Source organism: Monomorium pharaonis, chromosome 2, assembly GCF_013373865.1.
Source record: "Monomorium pharaonis isolate MP-MQ-018 chromosome 2, ASM1337386v2, whole genome shotgun sequence".
Lineage (NCBI taxonomy): Eukaryota > Metazoa > Arthropoda > Insecta > Hymenoptera > Formicidae > Monomorium > Monomorium pharaonis.
In genome coordinates, this window is record NC_050468.1 from 16,277,353 (window position 1) to 16,292,180 (window position 14,828).

The following is a 14,828-nucleotide window of genomic DNA, read 5'->3' on the forward strand; positions in this document are numbered from 1 at the left end:
AATTGTATAATTTTATTAAATTTATTAATACAAATAGTGTTAATTATATAACAAAATTATAAACCTAAGTGAATAACAAAAAATTTAATTTAATTTATAAGTTGTTAAAATATTTAACAAGAATGTATTTTGTATATATTTATGTATTATATTATATTTTATATAATAAAAATTAAACGTTAAAGTTTATACCTTCTCCAAGGAGTAAACCTTCCATTCGTCTCTCAAAGAGAGTCTGATAATCTTGTATAAGATCAAACATGGTGAGAATTTTGCGAATTCTAGCACAGAAAGCATCGAATCGACCAAAGACATGTGTTTCAGAAAAAGAAAATTCTTGTTCTGTAACTGCTGGTGAACATCGAACTAGTCTGTATGTTTCTCTATAAGCTCTTAAACAAAAATTACTTATTAATTATTTATATTTAATGTAATAGTACTAGAAATGTTCTATATTCTAATGTTTTAAAAACTCTTTAATTGTTTACAAATTACATCTCCAGTTATCACATAATTAGATGATTAGAGATATAACAATAGAATGAAATGTATGTATTAACTCTTGTAAGATTATTATTTAATGTAAAATGCTCATTACTTGTTTAGACGTAAACAGTGTTTTAATCTCGATCGAACGGCTACGCGATCTTGGCCCCAAATAACTCCTCGACCTCTTTCTGTGACGTAATCTCGACAGGCAACAATCATTTGATTCGTAATTTTAATCATTAGCGAACTTGTCCTTTCTGAAGTATTATAATATCTTGAGACACTATATATTAATCTAACAGTTTGTAATAGTGATACCAGCGAATCCCGCATTTTTACCTGTAAAAATCAAAATTTTTAATTGCATACTGTTGGCGCGTGTCGCGTGCATCTTACGATCTTCGGATCAGACTTTTTGTTAGTGTCGACACCTAACGCTAGTGACATGGCTATTGAGAGCCTCCATCTTTGTTCTCTCTAGTTCTAAGTTGGTATACGCCTTCATGCGCGCGGGACTTACCATTTTTCTCCCGCCTGTTCTGTTCTCGCTTTGCTTTGATAGCGTGTACTTGTACGTGTCGTTCTACTAATAAATATAAAGTTTACCCGAGTTCTACGTGCTCGACTTTGTGATCATTACGGAGTGACCCCGTCCTGATCCTAACAGGTTATGGGCCCAGGGGCATCGCGACAAGTCGAAGCAGTGAAATACACAACGAGAGTAACCCGATACATAACCCTCTTTCACCATGAACACCGCGGGCGTGACGCGAATCGAGTGTCTCGGAAAAGACAATTACGACACTTGGAAACTTCACATGGAAGCTCTCCTCGTAAAAAATGACGCGTGGCCGTATGTGAGCGGTGAGCTTGTGAAACCTGAGGTTATCGCCGGAGATGCGGCATCTGAAACCGCACGAAAAGCTTGGGAGAAGAGCGACGCTAAGGCAAAGTCCGACATTATATTAGCAATTGGTAGTTCCGAGCTGAAACAGATTAAAGGCTGCGCCACTGCGCGCGATGTTTGGCTAAAACTTGAAGGAACCTATCAATCGCGAGGACCCGCCAGAAAAGCTACACTGTTGAAACGATTGATGCTTCATCGGATGGATGAGGGCGGCGACATTCGTGAGCACATTAATAAATTTTTCGACGCGGTCGACAAGCTGCAAGATATGCAAGTCGATATACATCCCGATGTGATGGCAACAATGCTGCTATATAGTCTGCCATCGAGCTTCGACAATTTCCGATGCGCAATCGAGGCTCGTGACGAACTTCCGGCACCCGACACTCTACGTGTGAAGATCATCGAGGAAGATGAAGCGCGAAAAGACGAGACTCATAACACTGGCGACAAGGCTATGCTCGTAAGAAAATACAAGGGACGAGCACGTGACAAATCGAACGCTCACGAACGCAAACACAACGCACAAACGGACGACAAAAAGGTTAGTACATTCCGTTGTTACAAGTGCAATAAGCAAGGCCACAAGGCTGCCAATTGTCGGACGAAGACTGACAAAAGCCCGTCTGCTAAAAATGCCGAGGAGGTATCGCTGTACGCCGGGGAAGCTCTACAGGCCAGCGAGAACGAGCGCCAACGAATGTGGTGTCTGGACAGCGGCGCTACTTCACATCTCTGCGGCGAGTTAGAGGCATTTAGCGAAATCAACGATTCGAGACACGGAAAATTGAGCCTGGCAAGCAGCGCTTCAACTGAGACGGCTGGTGAAGGAAAAGTGATCGTTTCGGCCGATGTAGATGGCACACATAAACTCGTATCACTAAACAAGACTCTACACGTTCCGGACCTGCGCACAAATTTAATGTCCGTAAGTAAAATAACAGATAACGATTTTAATGTAATTTTTACTAAAAGGGACGCAAGAGTGCTAGATAAAGACGGGAGCGTTAAGCTGGTCGCGGACAGAGTCGGCGGATTATACTTCGCACGCGAAGTCACTCAAGGCGCATTAATCTCTGAACCAAGCTACGCACTATCAACCTCGGAGGACTTTTCAGCACTTGAACTATGGCACCGCAGGCTGGGGCACCTAAACACGAGGGATCTCATCGAAGCACAGCGTCGTGGAGTCATGAACGGATTAAAATTCGACTCTACCGTCAAAGACTTCAACTGTAAAATCTGCCTCGAAGGAAAGATGACTCGCACACCCTTCCCCAAGGAATCAAGCAGGGTATCAAAATCACTCGAGTTGATTCACTCTGATGTTTGCGGCCCGATGCGGGTCGAATCGAACGGGAAAGCGAGATATTTCATCGAGTTTATCGACGACCATTCGAGATGGAGTGAAGTACGATTCCTACGACACAAAAGCGAGGCACTACAAGCAACCAAAGAATTCATCGCACTCGTGGAGAATCAAACAGGTAGGAAGGTTAAATGTTTCCAATCTGATAACGGTCTTGAATTTACAGGCAAGGATTTCGACAAATTCCTAAAGGAAAAGGGTATAACTAGGCGACTTACCATCCCATACAACCCTGAACAAAACGGGATCGCAGAGCGGCGAAACCGCACCCTCATGGATACAGCAAGATGTTTACTGGCTCAGTCGGGATTACCACCTAATTTTTGGGCCGAAGCGGTTAACACCGCTAATTATATCCGGAACCGGTGTCCATCCAGGAGTCTAAACGGACTTACTCCATATCAATTGTGGACCGGAAATGCACCCGACGTAAGGCATCTCAGACAATTCGGATGCCGTGTATTCTGTCTGAACAGAGAACCGAATCGAGGAAAGCTAGATCGACGATCCAAGGAGGGTACCTTCCTGGGCTATTCCACGGAATCCAAAGGCTTCAGAATATGGCTATCCAAAGAAAAAAAAATAGTCACATCGCGCGACGTCAAATTCGTTGAGGATACGAATCCATATTCACTGAATCATCCATCATACGAAGAACCAGACAAGAAATCAACGACTAAGGAAACGGAGGAGAAACCCGAATTTGTCGACATCGAGATACCTAACCCAGTCGACGAAGATGAAGAACAGGTTGAAGAAAACAACATCGGAGAAACTCCTCCGGAACCGCCGCAATTTCCGTCCAGAGGACGAGGAAGGCCGAAGATCCTAAGGACCGGAGAGAGAGGAAGACCTCGTAAAGTATATGCATCTACCACTGAAAATGCCGGGTATGTTGAGGAGAGTTTAGCTCTAATTTCCGAAATACCAATGAAACAAGCGATGACAAGCCCAGAAGCTGAGGAGTGGCAGAATGCCATGGTATCGGAGATCAAGTCCGTTATACAAAACAATACATGGCAACTTGTTGACCGACCGGAGAACTCTACCATCATCGGCAGCCGCATTGTGTTGCGAAATAAATTTAACCCCGACGGAACCATTCAACGACGCAAGGCTAGACTTGTCGCCCAGGGATTCAGTCAACAGCCCGGATTACATTTTAACGAGACTTTTGCACCTGTCGCTCGTATGGGATCGATACGACTTATTGCTGCAATGGCCGCTCGTCTCGGGATGAGGATACGCCACTTTGACGTGACAACTGCCTATCTCAATGGAGATTTGAACGAAAAGATTCTGATGAAGCCTCCAAAGCAGCTGGAAAAAATCTTGAACTCGATTTCAAAGGACGACGACGACCAGTATATCGCGAACGAGGCGAAGAAGATGCTGCACGAAATGCAAAACAAAAATAAAGTATGCCTCCTAAAGAAATCATTATACGGTCTTCGTCAAGCTGGGAGAAATTGGTACACGAAATTGAACAACGCACTAAAGAAGTTTGGAGCCATCCCTTCCGATGCCGACCCCTGTTTGTACCACTCAGGAAGAGGGAAAGACCTCATCATTGTAGCCGTATACGTGGACGACATCATCGTCGCCTATCACGACCCTACAGTTATCTCCAGATTTCACGAAGAAATGTCGAAGTGTTTCGACATTAAGGACCTGGGCGAGATAGGACACTGCCTGAACATCAAGTTTAACGTTGGCAAAAACGAAGTAACCATGCATCAGCGAGGCTACATAGACGATCTGCTGAAACGTTTCGGAATGATCGACTGCAACCCAGTCGGCACCCCTGTGGACTCGAACGTGAAATTGACCAGGACGAACACGGAAACTGACGACGAAGAAGATGACTCACCCTACCGAGAACTCGTGGGCGCTTTGACCTACCTAGCCGTCACTACACGTCCTGACATAAGTTATGCCGTTAGCTACCTTGGTCAATTCAACAATTATCACGGCAAGGAACACTGGACTGCAGCCAAGCGGGTCCTTCGATATTTGAAGGGAACCAGAGACCTGGGACTGATTTATCGAGGAGACTCGAGGCCTATCCAAGGATTCGTCGACGCCGACTGGGGCAGTTGCCCACAGGACCGGCGATCCTATACTGGTTTTATGTTTAAGCTTTCAGGTAGTCCTATTTCCTGGGATTCGAGGAAGCAACCGACAGTCGCCCTATCTACGACAGAGGCTGAGTACATGGGACTGACCGAATGCGCCAAGGAGGCGATGTACCTGCACAAATTTCTGAGACAGCTCGGATTCCCGGATCTGGCCGACATCACTGTCCATAACGACAACCTGGGGGCACTGAGACTGGCTCAGAATCCGACCTTCCACTCCCGGAGCAAGCATATAGACATCCGCCATCACTTCATCCGAGAAGCTTTAAGTAATGACCTATTGAAAATTGACCATGTTTCAACTGATGATATGCCGGCTGATATGCTTACTAAGGGGCTATCAAAGCCGAAACATCTGAGGTGCATAGAGGCTTCTGGACTTCAACACATCCCAAGTTAAATAACCGATCCTCAGTTCGAGGGGAGGTGTTGGCGCGTGTCGCGTGCATCTTACGATCTTCGGATCAGACTTTTTGTTAGTGTCGACACCTAACGTTAGTGACATGGCTATTGAGAGCCTCCATCTTTGTTCTCTCTAGTTCTAAGTTGGTATACGCCTTCATGCGCGCGGGACTTACCATTTTTCTCCCGCCTGTTCTGTTCTCGCTTTGCTTTGATAGCGTGTACTTGTACGTGTCGTTCTACTAATAAATATAAAGTTTACCCGAGTTCTACGTGCTCGACTTTGTGATCATTACGGAGTGACCCCGTCCTGATCCTAACACATACAAAGTTGCATTTTGTGAAATTTGTCTTCAAGAATACTATCAGATTCACAAAAAAACTATTAGAAATTAATAAAGAACTGTTTGATTTTAATATTGGATATTATTAATAACAATAGCTTTTTTGTGAGTCCAATAGATATTTTTTCAGAAGGATTTATATTAGCATCACATTTTTGTCTTACAAAAAAAGTAACTCACAGGATCATCGAGGTAAAGGCAATGACAGCACTTCTCTAGCGCTTGAATAAACTTCGCGTTATCCTTCGCTTCATTATAACAATAAGTCACTTCATCTTCTGCGTCAACCCAATCTTTAATTAACTTTGAACGTGCTACTTGCAAACATAGAAGTGACATAGTGATTTCGTGATCCTACAATTTGTTGTTTAAAGTTTTATATTTATAAACACGAAATCTATTACATTTATAACATAATTTACTCAAAATAATTAGTATACATTATGCATTAAAATATTGAATAAAAAAATGTTACATGAGTAATTTAAACGCAAAATTAAAGTTTTACACAGGAAAAAGGCGAAACCTGTAAACGATTGACTAGTTGACTAAATTGTGCACCCCGTCGTTTCCAATACTCAAGTTCTTGCTGTGGTCCAGAGACATCATTTTCCCTTTTAACCTGCTTACTTTCTGCCATAAAATCCTTGAGTTTTTTAATCCAGAGTTTTACTCTTTCTTCAATTTGTTCTACAACATTTTCTTTTGTTATAAAAGCTTTCGCTTCTTCAAAGTTGTGCACTTCCGTCATCATTAGCTCACCGTCGCTGAATATACCAGCATCAAGCGCTACCTTTTCGCAAACTTTATAAATATTATAAATTTAAACAAGTAGTTACAATCATAACTTTAAAAAATATTATTTAATATTTAATTAAAATTTCTTGTTGTTTTTATTTTAAATAATATTTGTAAGTGTTATTTTAATGCAATAATAAAAATAGAGTTTATGATTTGATATAAATTTACAAAAGTACCTTTAAGAGCGCTGCAAAAAGATCTCAAACCTGGTAACAAGAGACTCTTAATCATCGAACAATCGTCTTCACCTTCTGCACCAGGATGTGCTAAAGCATCCATAAATACTTGCTCTACAATTCTTTGAATAGAAGTTATTACGCCTACCTTCATCGTATCTATCACACCCGTATAAAGGTCTTTTTGAAATCCTTCTTCTGGTAATTGTTTAGATACATTGATCCTACATAAAAGCATATTTTAAAGATGAAATTGGGTTTTTAGTAGTAATTAATATCTTTTTAAATTATTACAGAAATATGATGAATAACAAGCATAAAATAATTGTGTATTTTATATTTTAACATTATACTTTTAAATTACCTGAACATATAAATACAAATGCCTGTGCAAGGCACTTGCCAGCCATCAGTTAAAAAAAGCTTTTTCTTAGGTGGTTCCTTTGGTTCCTTTTGTTCCTTTACTTTTGATGTTGTTGCATTTGGGGCTGGTCTAGAAGCTACAGTCTTTGGCTGCACCTTTAATGAAATTTTTATAATTATTTCGATCTTTATGTGTTCAATGATTTAAGAATTTTGTACCGTATCAATTGGTGGTTCTGACTCCTCAACTTCCTGATAGTACCAAACAAGAGCAGATCTCATGTGCGGCATAAATAATTGATTAATTTCGTCCAACATGTCATCTTCGAAAACGTGGTCCATGACTTCGTGACGCGATAACTGCGTCGCATCCATTAAAAGTTGAAAGGCAAACTCCAAACGGGGGTCCATCTCCCCTCGTCTGGCTTTTCTCTCGCATTCTTCCCGTCGTTTCTGTGAGTACAAAAGAAAAAATATTTCTTTAAATGAGATCATAACAAGTTATAATTATTTGTATACATATATTATATTTTAAAAAATATATTATATTTTATAATTATTTTATATTGTTATATATTTGTTACACATGACACCAATATATTGCTATCAATATCTGATTTTTTTTTATTATCTTAAATATTACTTGTAAAAAATTCGCAAAAACGTCAAGTTAGTTTTGTTTGCGAAAAATTGACCTGGAGAATATCTTCAGGACCTTCCTCGTCGCTACCGTCTTCCCCAAGATCGGAATTATCCGATCTTTGTTTGATTTGGAGACCTTGTACAAACATGATGGAACAGATAGAAAATGACAACGCGGTTGAAAATCTGAGTAGAGACTGAGTAGTGAAGTGCAAGTTGCACTGAAAACTACCCTCAAGCTTGGCCAATTTCTGCGAGCGTATGAGGTGGTGCGAGGGGATAGCTCACAGTGCCACGGTTTCGTGTCTGGCACCGCCCTTCGACGCATTTCGTGTCGTGTGGGAATTTCCACGCGATTCTACATTCTACTTGTCTACTACTATAGTCAGTATCACTATATGGTAGATATTTCCTTTACAAATCGCGAACATTAGGTACGTTAACTGTAGATGTGTGTGTGTGTGTGTGTGTGTGTGTGTGTGTGTGTGTGTGTGTGTGTGTGTGTGTGTGTGTGTGTGTGTGTGTGTGTGATTATTAGGCACACATTTGAGTTACTATTTATGTACATATAGTATATAAATTGTATGAATTAAAACGTTTTTGGGAACGTTTATAGAAAGACATATTTGGAAAGATACATGGAAAGACATATAATAGAGATAACATATAATGCAACAAAGTAATGAAAATTCTAACGCAAAAACAATTTTGAAAATAATTTTGTAACACGCGAGACCAAAATAGTTAGTGGTCTTGGAGTTTACAGGTTCGTCGTTATACATTTATCAGTTGTATAAAGCATTAGTAATCATTTAAAAAATTGCAAATGTATTCTTCATATTTAAAATCCATTTGTTCTTAATTGATTTGTGTGTGCGTGCTAAAATTTTGAAAACATCTTAGAAAAATATTCTACAATATAATAGTAATAAAAGAACAAGTAATATTACGGCTCCCCTATTTATATTTTGTACAATAATTTTGTTAATAATTAATATTTTTAATTGAGAACTTAACACATTTTTGTTCGCCAATATGTGTTGCTCAATTGATTCTAGATTCAAAATTATAAAATACTTGGGATGTTATTTTGAAAGATTTGACGACAGTGCATAATGGATCGAAGAGAAACAGAAATGATAATTTGACCTCTCCACTAAAACAGATTTAAAAATTGGTTTTATGTTTAAAAGAGTAAAATGTTTTATTATATAATTACATACTCATTAAAATAAAAAGAAAATATTACAGAAAATATGCAAATATATATATATATATATATATATATACATAATACATGACCTTTTTAGTACATATATAGATTGCTGTGTTAAAAATACATTAATTTAAAAGAATACATTAAAAAATGTATGTAATCTAAAATACATGTAAAATACATGTAAACTATAATTAACAATAAAAATACAACTGACTCATCAAATAATTATTTTAATATAAAATTGTAAAAAAAAAGCTGTCTGAGGTCTATTGATACATCACTATACTGATATGGAGAAAATTTTACAGTAAAAAGCAATATTTACGAGTACTTACGGATCATAAGAAGAAATTTTAATAAATTATATCAAGTAGTGTAAATATTATAGTAATTCGATGAAAAACACAGTGAAAGTTTTCATAATTACTTCTTTGGTTTTTATAATTACTTCCTTGCTTATTATTTACCATTGTAATTTTTACTGTAAAATTTTCTCCGTATAAAGAATTATATTTGTAAAATCTCACATTATTGTTTATTTTTGCATAATTTGAAATGTGTATAGCCGAATAAAATGTTAAATAATAAAAACACTCAATATACATTTATGTACATATTCGTGTAATAATACGTTAAAAAGTTAAAAAAAAATAAAGAAGTATGTATAATTTACTAACTTTATGATATATTAAAGTATACCTTAAAAAAGTTTTAAAATGTTTAAAAGTATTGTTTAAAATATTTTTCTATCTAGAAAGGGCATGTAAAGTCGATTGCTCGCATTTCTCGAAGTTTATTGTTGTCGCTTTTCCGCGATGCTGATTGGTTCTCTCGCTGCAAGAGTAGCAAGAGTGACAGTTGTTAAATTTGTATAGATATTATATCTATACAATTATCGGTGTGATTTATTTTTAAAAAGTAAAAAGTAAAAAGTAAAGTAGCGCGCGCAAAGCGCGCGTCTGTAGTGTCTAGTATAATAAATGTCAGTTGCTAAATATTGGCATATTAGCGTTACTGCATAATTGTAGACTACTAAACAAATAATTTTATAAGTAATTACTAGTCAGTAATCTAGAATTTCTCACTAAATAATAGAAATATTACGGATACGGGCCACAATATCTACAAAAGCCATAATACTAATTTTTTCTACAATAACTCAAGAAACTTTTATAGTCGCCAGTGATGATAAACCATCAATAAATGTTGAAACAATCGACTTTCTGGCAAAATTTTGTTTAAGTATTTCACAAACGACGTTTCGACCCTTGATTTGTATCCTTTTCGGGTTAAAGTAAAATTAATTGGCATATATTCGACATAACAGCTTGATAGATTCGGACCAAAACGAATTACAAAGTCACGTTCTAAAATAGAAGTATCGTCGATATAGTCGATATAAGTAACATTTAATACGTTGATAAATTCGTGATTTGTCGTGGCATATATAATCTAGTAAATTAAAAATTATGATTAACCAGTAATTACAATATCATATAATTTTTGAATATAATGTATTTAATATTATGTACAACGTCAATATGAACAAACTTTGACTTTGAGATAATGTTTTTAAAATATTTCAACAAAGTTTCTAAAAAAAATCTGTTATTTTTTTTTAGATTTTAGCAAGGTTTTTAAAAATTATACATCAAATAATTTTTTTTATAATGCTTATATAATAATATTATCTTAAAATAAAAAATATACATTAAATTAATGTGTATTTTTAAATGTTATTTTAATGTTTTTTGTTTATCGAAAAATGTAGTTAATTTATAAAATTTGTGTCTGTATGATATTACATATACATATATATTGCAAAATAAGAAGTGTATTATGCTCGATACAAATAGAACACCGCACAAATTCTTTCAAATTGCACAAATTGACTAACACGCAATTGCTTCTTGTGCCTTTACATCATGTAAAATTTGTTATTTGCGTGCAACGTGCAGACGCTGCATTTTGTTATCTGTTTTGGCACGTGCGAGGTGATTTAATAGATAAAGATACATATTAGAAACTTTGGTAAAGTTGGAAAATAAATCTTGACAGGCTCTACAATAAATTTTCCAAAAGAGTATACTTTCAACATTGCTCAAGATTCTAATCTGGATAAATGCAAGTACAACTTGCAAATATAACTTGCGTAGTTTTTCACACTATTTATATGCAAAAAGATGTCGCTGAGAAGCGATAATGTGATCGGTGGTCGTTGGTCTTGGTACCGACAGGAACCAAGTCTACCCCCTATCACTCAAATAAATCGATAACACTTGTCAAATGCTCTCTCATAAATAGACGTTTCAATGGTATTATTAATAGTTTCGTCGTTTCGCGATTTTGCTTACTCTGGCTTCATTGCTGGTTTCCGGCATGTCGCAAATCTTCTAAAAGTTTCTTTTACGAGAGGACACTGCGAAACGATGCACGTCCTTGTGCAGTCTGTGCCGTAATGCGACATTAACTGCGTTTCTCCGTCTTTTAGTTGGTATTCATTCTCCTTCTTTTGTTACCTATCACTTTCCTTTTTTCTTCCATCTCACTTGTTCTAAGAGTATTGCAAAATTAATATTAAATAATATGCGTCTGACAAAATTTGATTTTATTTATTATTAATAAATAATAAAGTTTAAATATTTATTAAAGTAAAACATTAATTTGATTCAAATAATCCGACGTTATCAAGTATTAAGAAACAACTGATGTGAAATAATATAGACAATTATTGATTAAACTATGATTGATTAAACTATGATTCGAAAGCTACCTTTAAAACTGTAATTATTATTTCAATCAATATTCACGTAATGTATTGGGACCATTTAATTATTTAATTGATATAATGTTTAATATGTTTGTATATATATGTATATAAAAATGTAAAGTAAAAATTACATAATTAAGAAATTAAAGATTTAAAAACAGAATTATAAAATTTATTTATATACATAATTAATTATATAAATAAACAAAAAAAATAAATTTAATGTTACACTATATTATTATAGTTATATAGTTAACATACGTTTTCAAACTAAATTTTTTTCATATTTAATTAAATTAATATTAACAAAATGTTAATATTAATTTAAATTTAAATAGATTATAGATTTTAAAATGTTTAATATATTTAAAATATTAAAAACTTGAAATGGAATCCTAAATTCTGACAAAACTTTGTCTCAGAAAAAGAAATTTATATATGTATATTAAATAATAATAAAAAATTGATAATAAGATATAAAAACATTTGCAGAATATCTTTGGTACATACCTTATTATTTTAATTATTCATTTATCTACAAAAAAATTTAAATAAAATTATTTATTAATAATTATATAAAATATCAGAGATAAAAAAAGGTTAATAAGAAATTCTATTACTTATAAATTTTACTATTGCACACTTTCTTGAATTTCGACAAATGGAGATATTGTTAAACTGTATCGACTAACGTTTAGTATTGACTGAAGTATAGTAACCCCTCCACTAACCCCTCCTTATCCAGCAAGTAGTACCAGTTCGTGTCAGGTCAGACACACTTGAACGTAAATTGTAACTTGCGCCTGTGTTAAAATAAAATTAAGAAAGACCTATGCAATAAAAATCAAATATTGAGATTAATTTGATAAATTATTTATCTTATTTATTTTTTAATAAAATAAACAATTTGTGATTTAAGAAAAAAGTAGAGAAGATTTAAGAAAAATCTATTAAAAGTATAAAAATAGTTTTCAAAAATCACAAACTTTTTTTTTAAATACAAAAATGTAACAATTGTGATAAGGAAAGGATTGTTAATATAAAACTATAAAACTTTCTCGTAAAATTAATACAAAAAATGTTAAATAATTTTATACTGTTTACCGTATGTTATTATTCAGATTCGTATTCATATACATAATAATGTGACTTTTTAATTAATTTTTAATAGCATAAATAAGATAAATTAAAAGAAATAATATAAATTAAAGGAAGAGGGTCAAGATGGAAATATGAAGAAACAAGACAATAATTGAGTTTTATATCGAGTGAAATATGCGGCATCTACGTCCTCTTTGTTTATTATTATAGTATTTTACTAGACTAATTTCTAAGACAATAATCGTTAATATTGTACCATTATCATCAAAGTCATATCACGTTACCATCATGACATATCTAATACGTTTATTACACTCCGATCGGGATTGCTTCCACGGCGATTCGCATGCGCGTTATATTTTTCATTTTAATTACAAATTAATTTTTAAGACGGATGCATGTCACACGTTAAACTATCGTACTATCATTCCATCAATATTAATTTTAAAAGACATATCGAGATATATTCTGCACGTTTATTGGAATTGATTAACACTAACTTCGTTCTAACAGTGCGTCCGCCCTAAAAAGTGTTACTTATTAAATCTATTTTGATTACCTACATACGAGTTAACATTTTATCGAACAAATAAAACGATTTACAAACCACATTGTTAAGTCTTTAGATTAGACAATAACTATATAATAACAAGAACAACTTTCTCTTACAAAATTTAAAGCTTATTTATTTGTAACATAAGTACTAACGTGTAAAACATATATTTATTTAGTATTTAACGGTACATTGCGCTCACACAGAATGCTGCATTTCTATTACTTTTATTTATATATCAACAATTCAATCAAAACTTCTTACAATTGTTTTAATTTTCTATACTAGATGTTTTATAATAATGCAAATAAAATTAGATTAATTTAAAATACATTTTTTAAAATTAAATACAAAATAAAATGCTGTTATTTACTAAATTTAATTAAATTTAGTAAGATTTAACAAATTAATAGAAATTAATATGATATATGATACTTAGTTGCTCATGGAAAATTGCTGATTACTGTTATTATTCTTATTGTTAGATTGTCCTGCAGTGTTTATAGTTGATGATAACTTTGAGTTATTCAGTATCGATTTACATAATCATGCAGCAATTGTTCACATGTGCATAATTGTACATAATAATATTACTTTATATAAAATACAATTAAATAATAAAAAATTGACATTGTATGTGTGCGTGTGTCTGTAAACCGTCTCATACAGTCGGCAAAATGCAACTTGTGTTACACGTGTTGATTTTGCGCTGATTGAAACCGCGAAGCATTCCTGATCTGTAAATAATTTCTCAAGACGTCACTTTCTACCTCATATACTGAATGTGGTAATCTCAATCGCTGATGCACATATCTTAAATAAAAATCATAAAATACAACAATATTAGGACAAATTTACTGTGAACAATGACAGAAAAAGAAACACTAACGCCTCGTTAGTCATGAAAATATTATATGTGTAAAGAAATTTATACAATAAAATAATGCAACCAATTGTTTTTAGTTCTCCGCAAATTGTAATATTATTAAAAATTCATGTCCAGCATATTAAAAAAGATTAATGTTAGGCAATATGTAGTCATTCAGTTACAAGGAACTTTTATTTTATATTTTAAATACTGTTATATCTTTTTATGTTTATTTTTATTAATGTGCATTAAATATGTTATATTTAAATTAAAATTATAAATTGTAATTAGGAGTGCAATTTTTAATTATAACGTTTCAGGCATATTTATTTTACTAAATAAAATATTCTTTTATTTCTATATTACACAAATTTTCTCTCAAACGATTTGCGGAGGACTAATAGTCTCGTAGAGCATAATTCAGGTATAAGCATTTCTACGATGCGACTTTTATGGTTACCACACCGAGCATACAACTCGATTCTGCGCGAAAATTGTCGACCGCAGTGTCAAGATCGTAAAGGTTTATGCGATCGATCGAAATGACCTATCCGCGAACAATCAGTTAAAATATGTAATAACAGCGCGCTCGTGGTGAAGTACGTTACAAAACTAGTACAAAAAACTAGTAGCTAGGTACAAAAATGTAATTAATCATTAATAATGGAGGCCGCCCGGGGAAACTG

The 14,828-nt window shown here is 34.2% G+C and overlaps 1 protein-coding gene across 1 annotated transcript in view; it reads right to left on the reverse strand.

Moving 5' to 3' along the window:
- LOC105835985 (dynein heavy chain 5, axonemal) overlaps nucleotides 1-7,780 on the reverse strand; it is a 29,084-nt gene extending 21,304 nt beyond the window's left edge. Inside the window, exons 1-8 of the mRNA XM_036282723.1 lie at nucleotides 7,685-7,780; nucleotides 7,209-7,442; nucleotides 6,991-7,145; nucleotides 6,627-6,850; nucleotides 6,176-6,453; nucleotides 5,830-6,003; nucleotides 599-828; nucleotides 193-392 (exon numbers count right to left, since the gene is read on the reverse strand). Of these exons, the coding sequence (XP_036138616.1) occupies nucleotides 193-392; nucleotides 599-828; nucleotides 5,830-6,003; nucleotides 6,176-6,453; nucleotides 6,627-6,850; nucleotides 6,991-7,145; nucleotides 7,209-7,442; nucleotides 7,685-7,780 (1,591 nt within the window). The remainder of the gene's footprint in view (nucleotides 1-192; nucleotides 393-598; nucleotides 829-5,829; nucleotides 6,004-6,175; nucleotides 6,454-6,626; nucleotides 6,851-6,990; nucleotides 7,146-7,208; nucleotides 7,443-7,684) is intronic.
- Nucleotides 7,781-14,828: the final 7,048 nt, after the last annotated feature.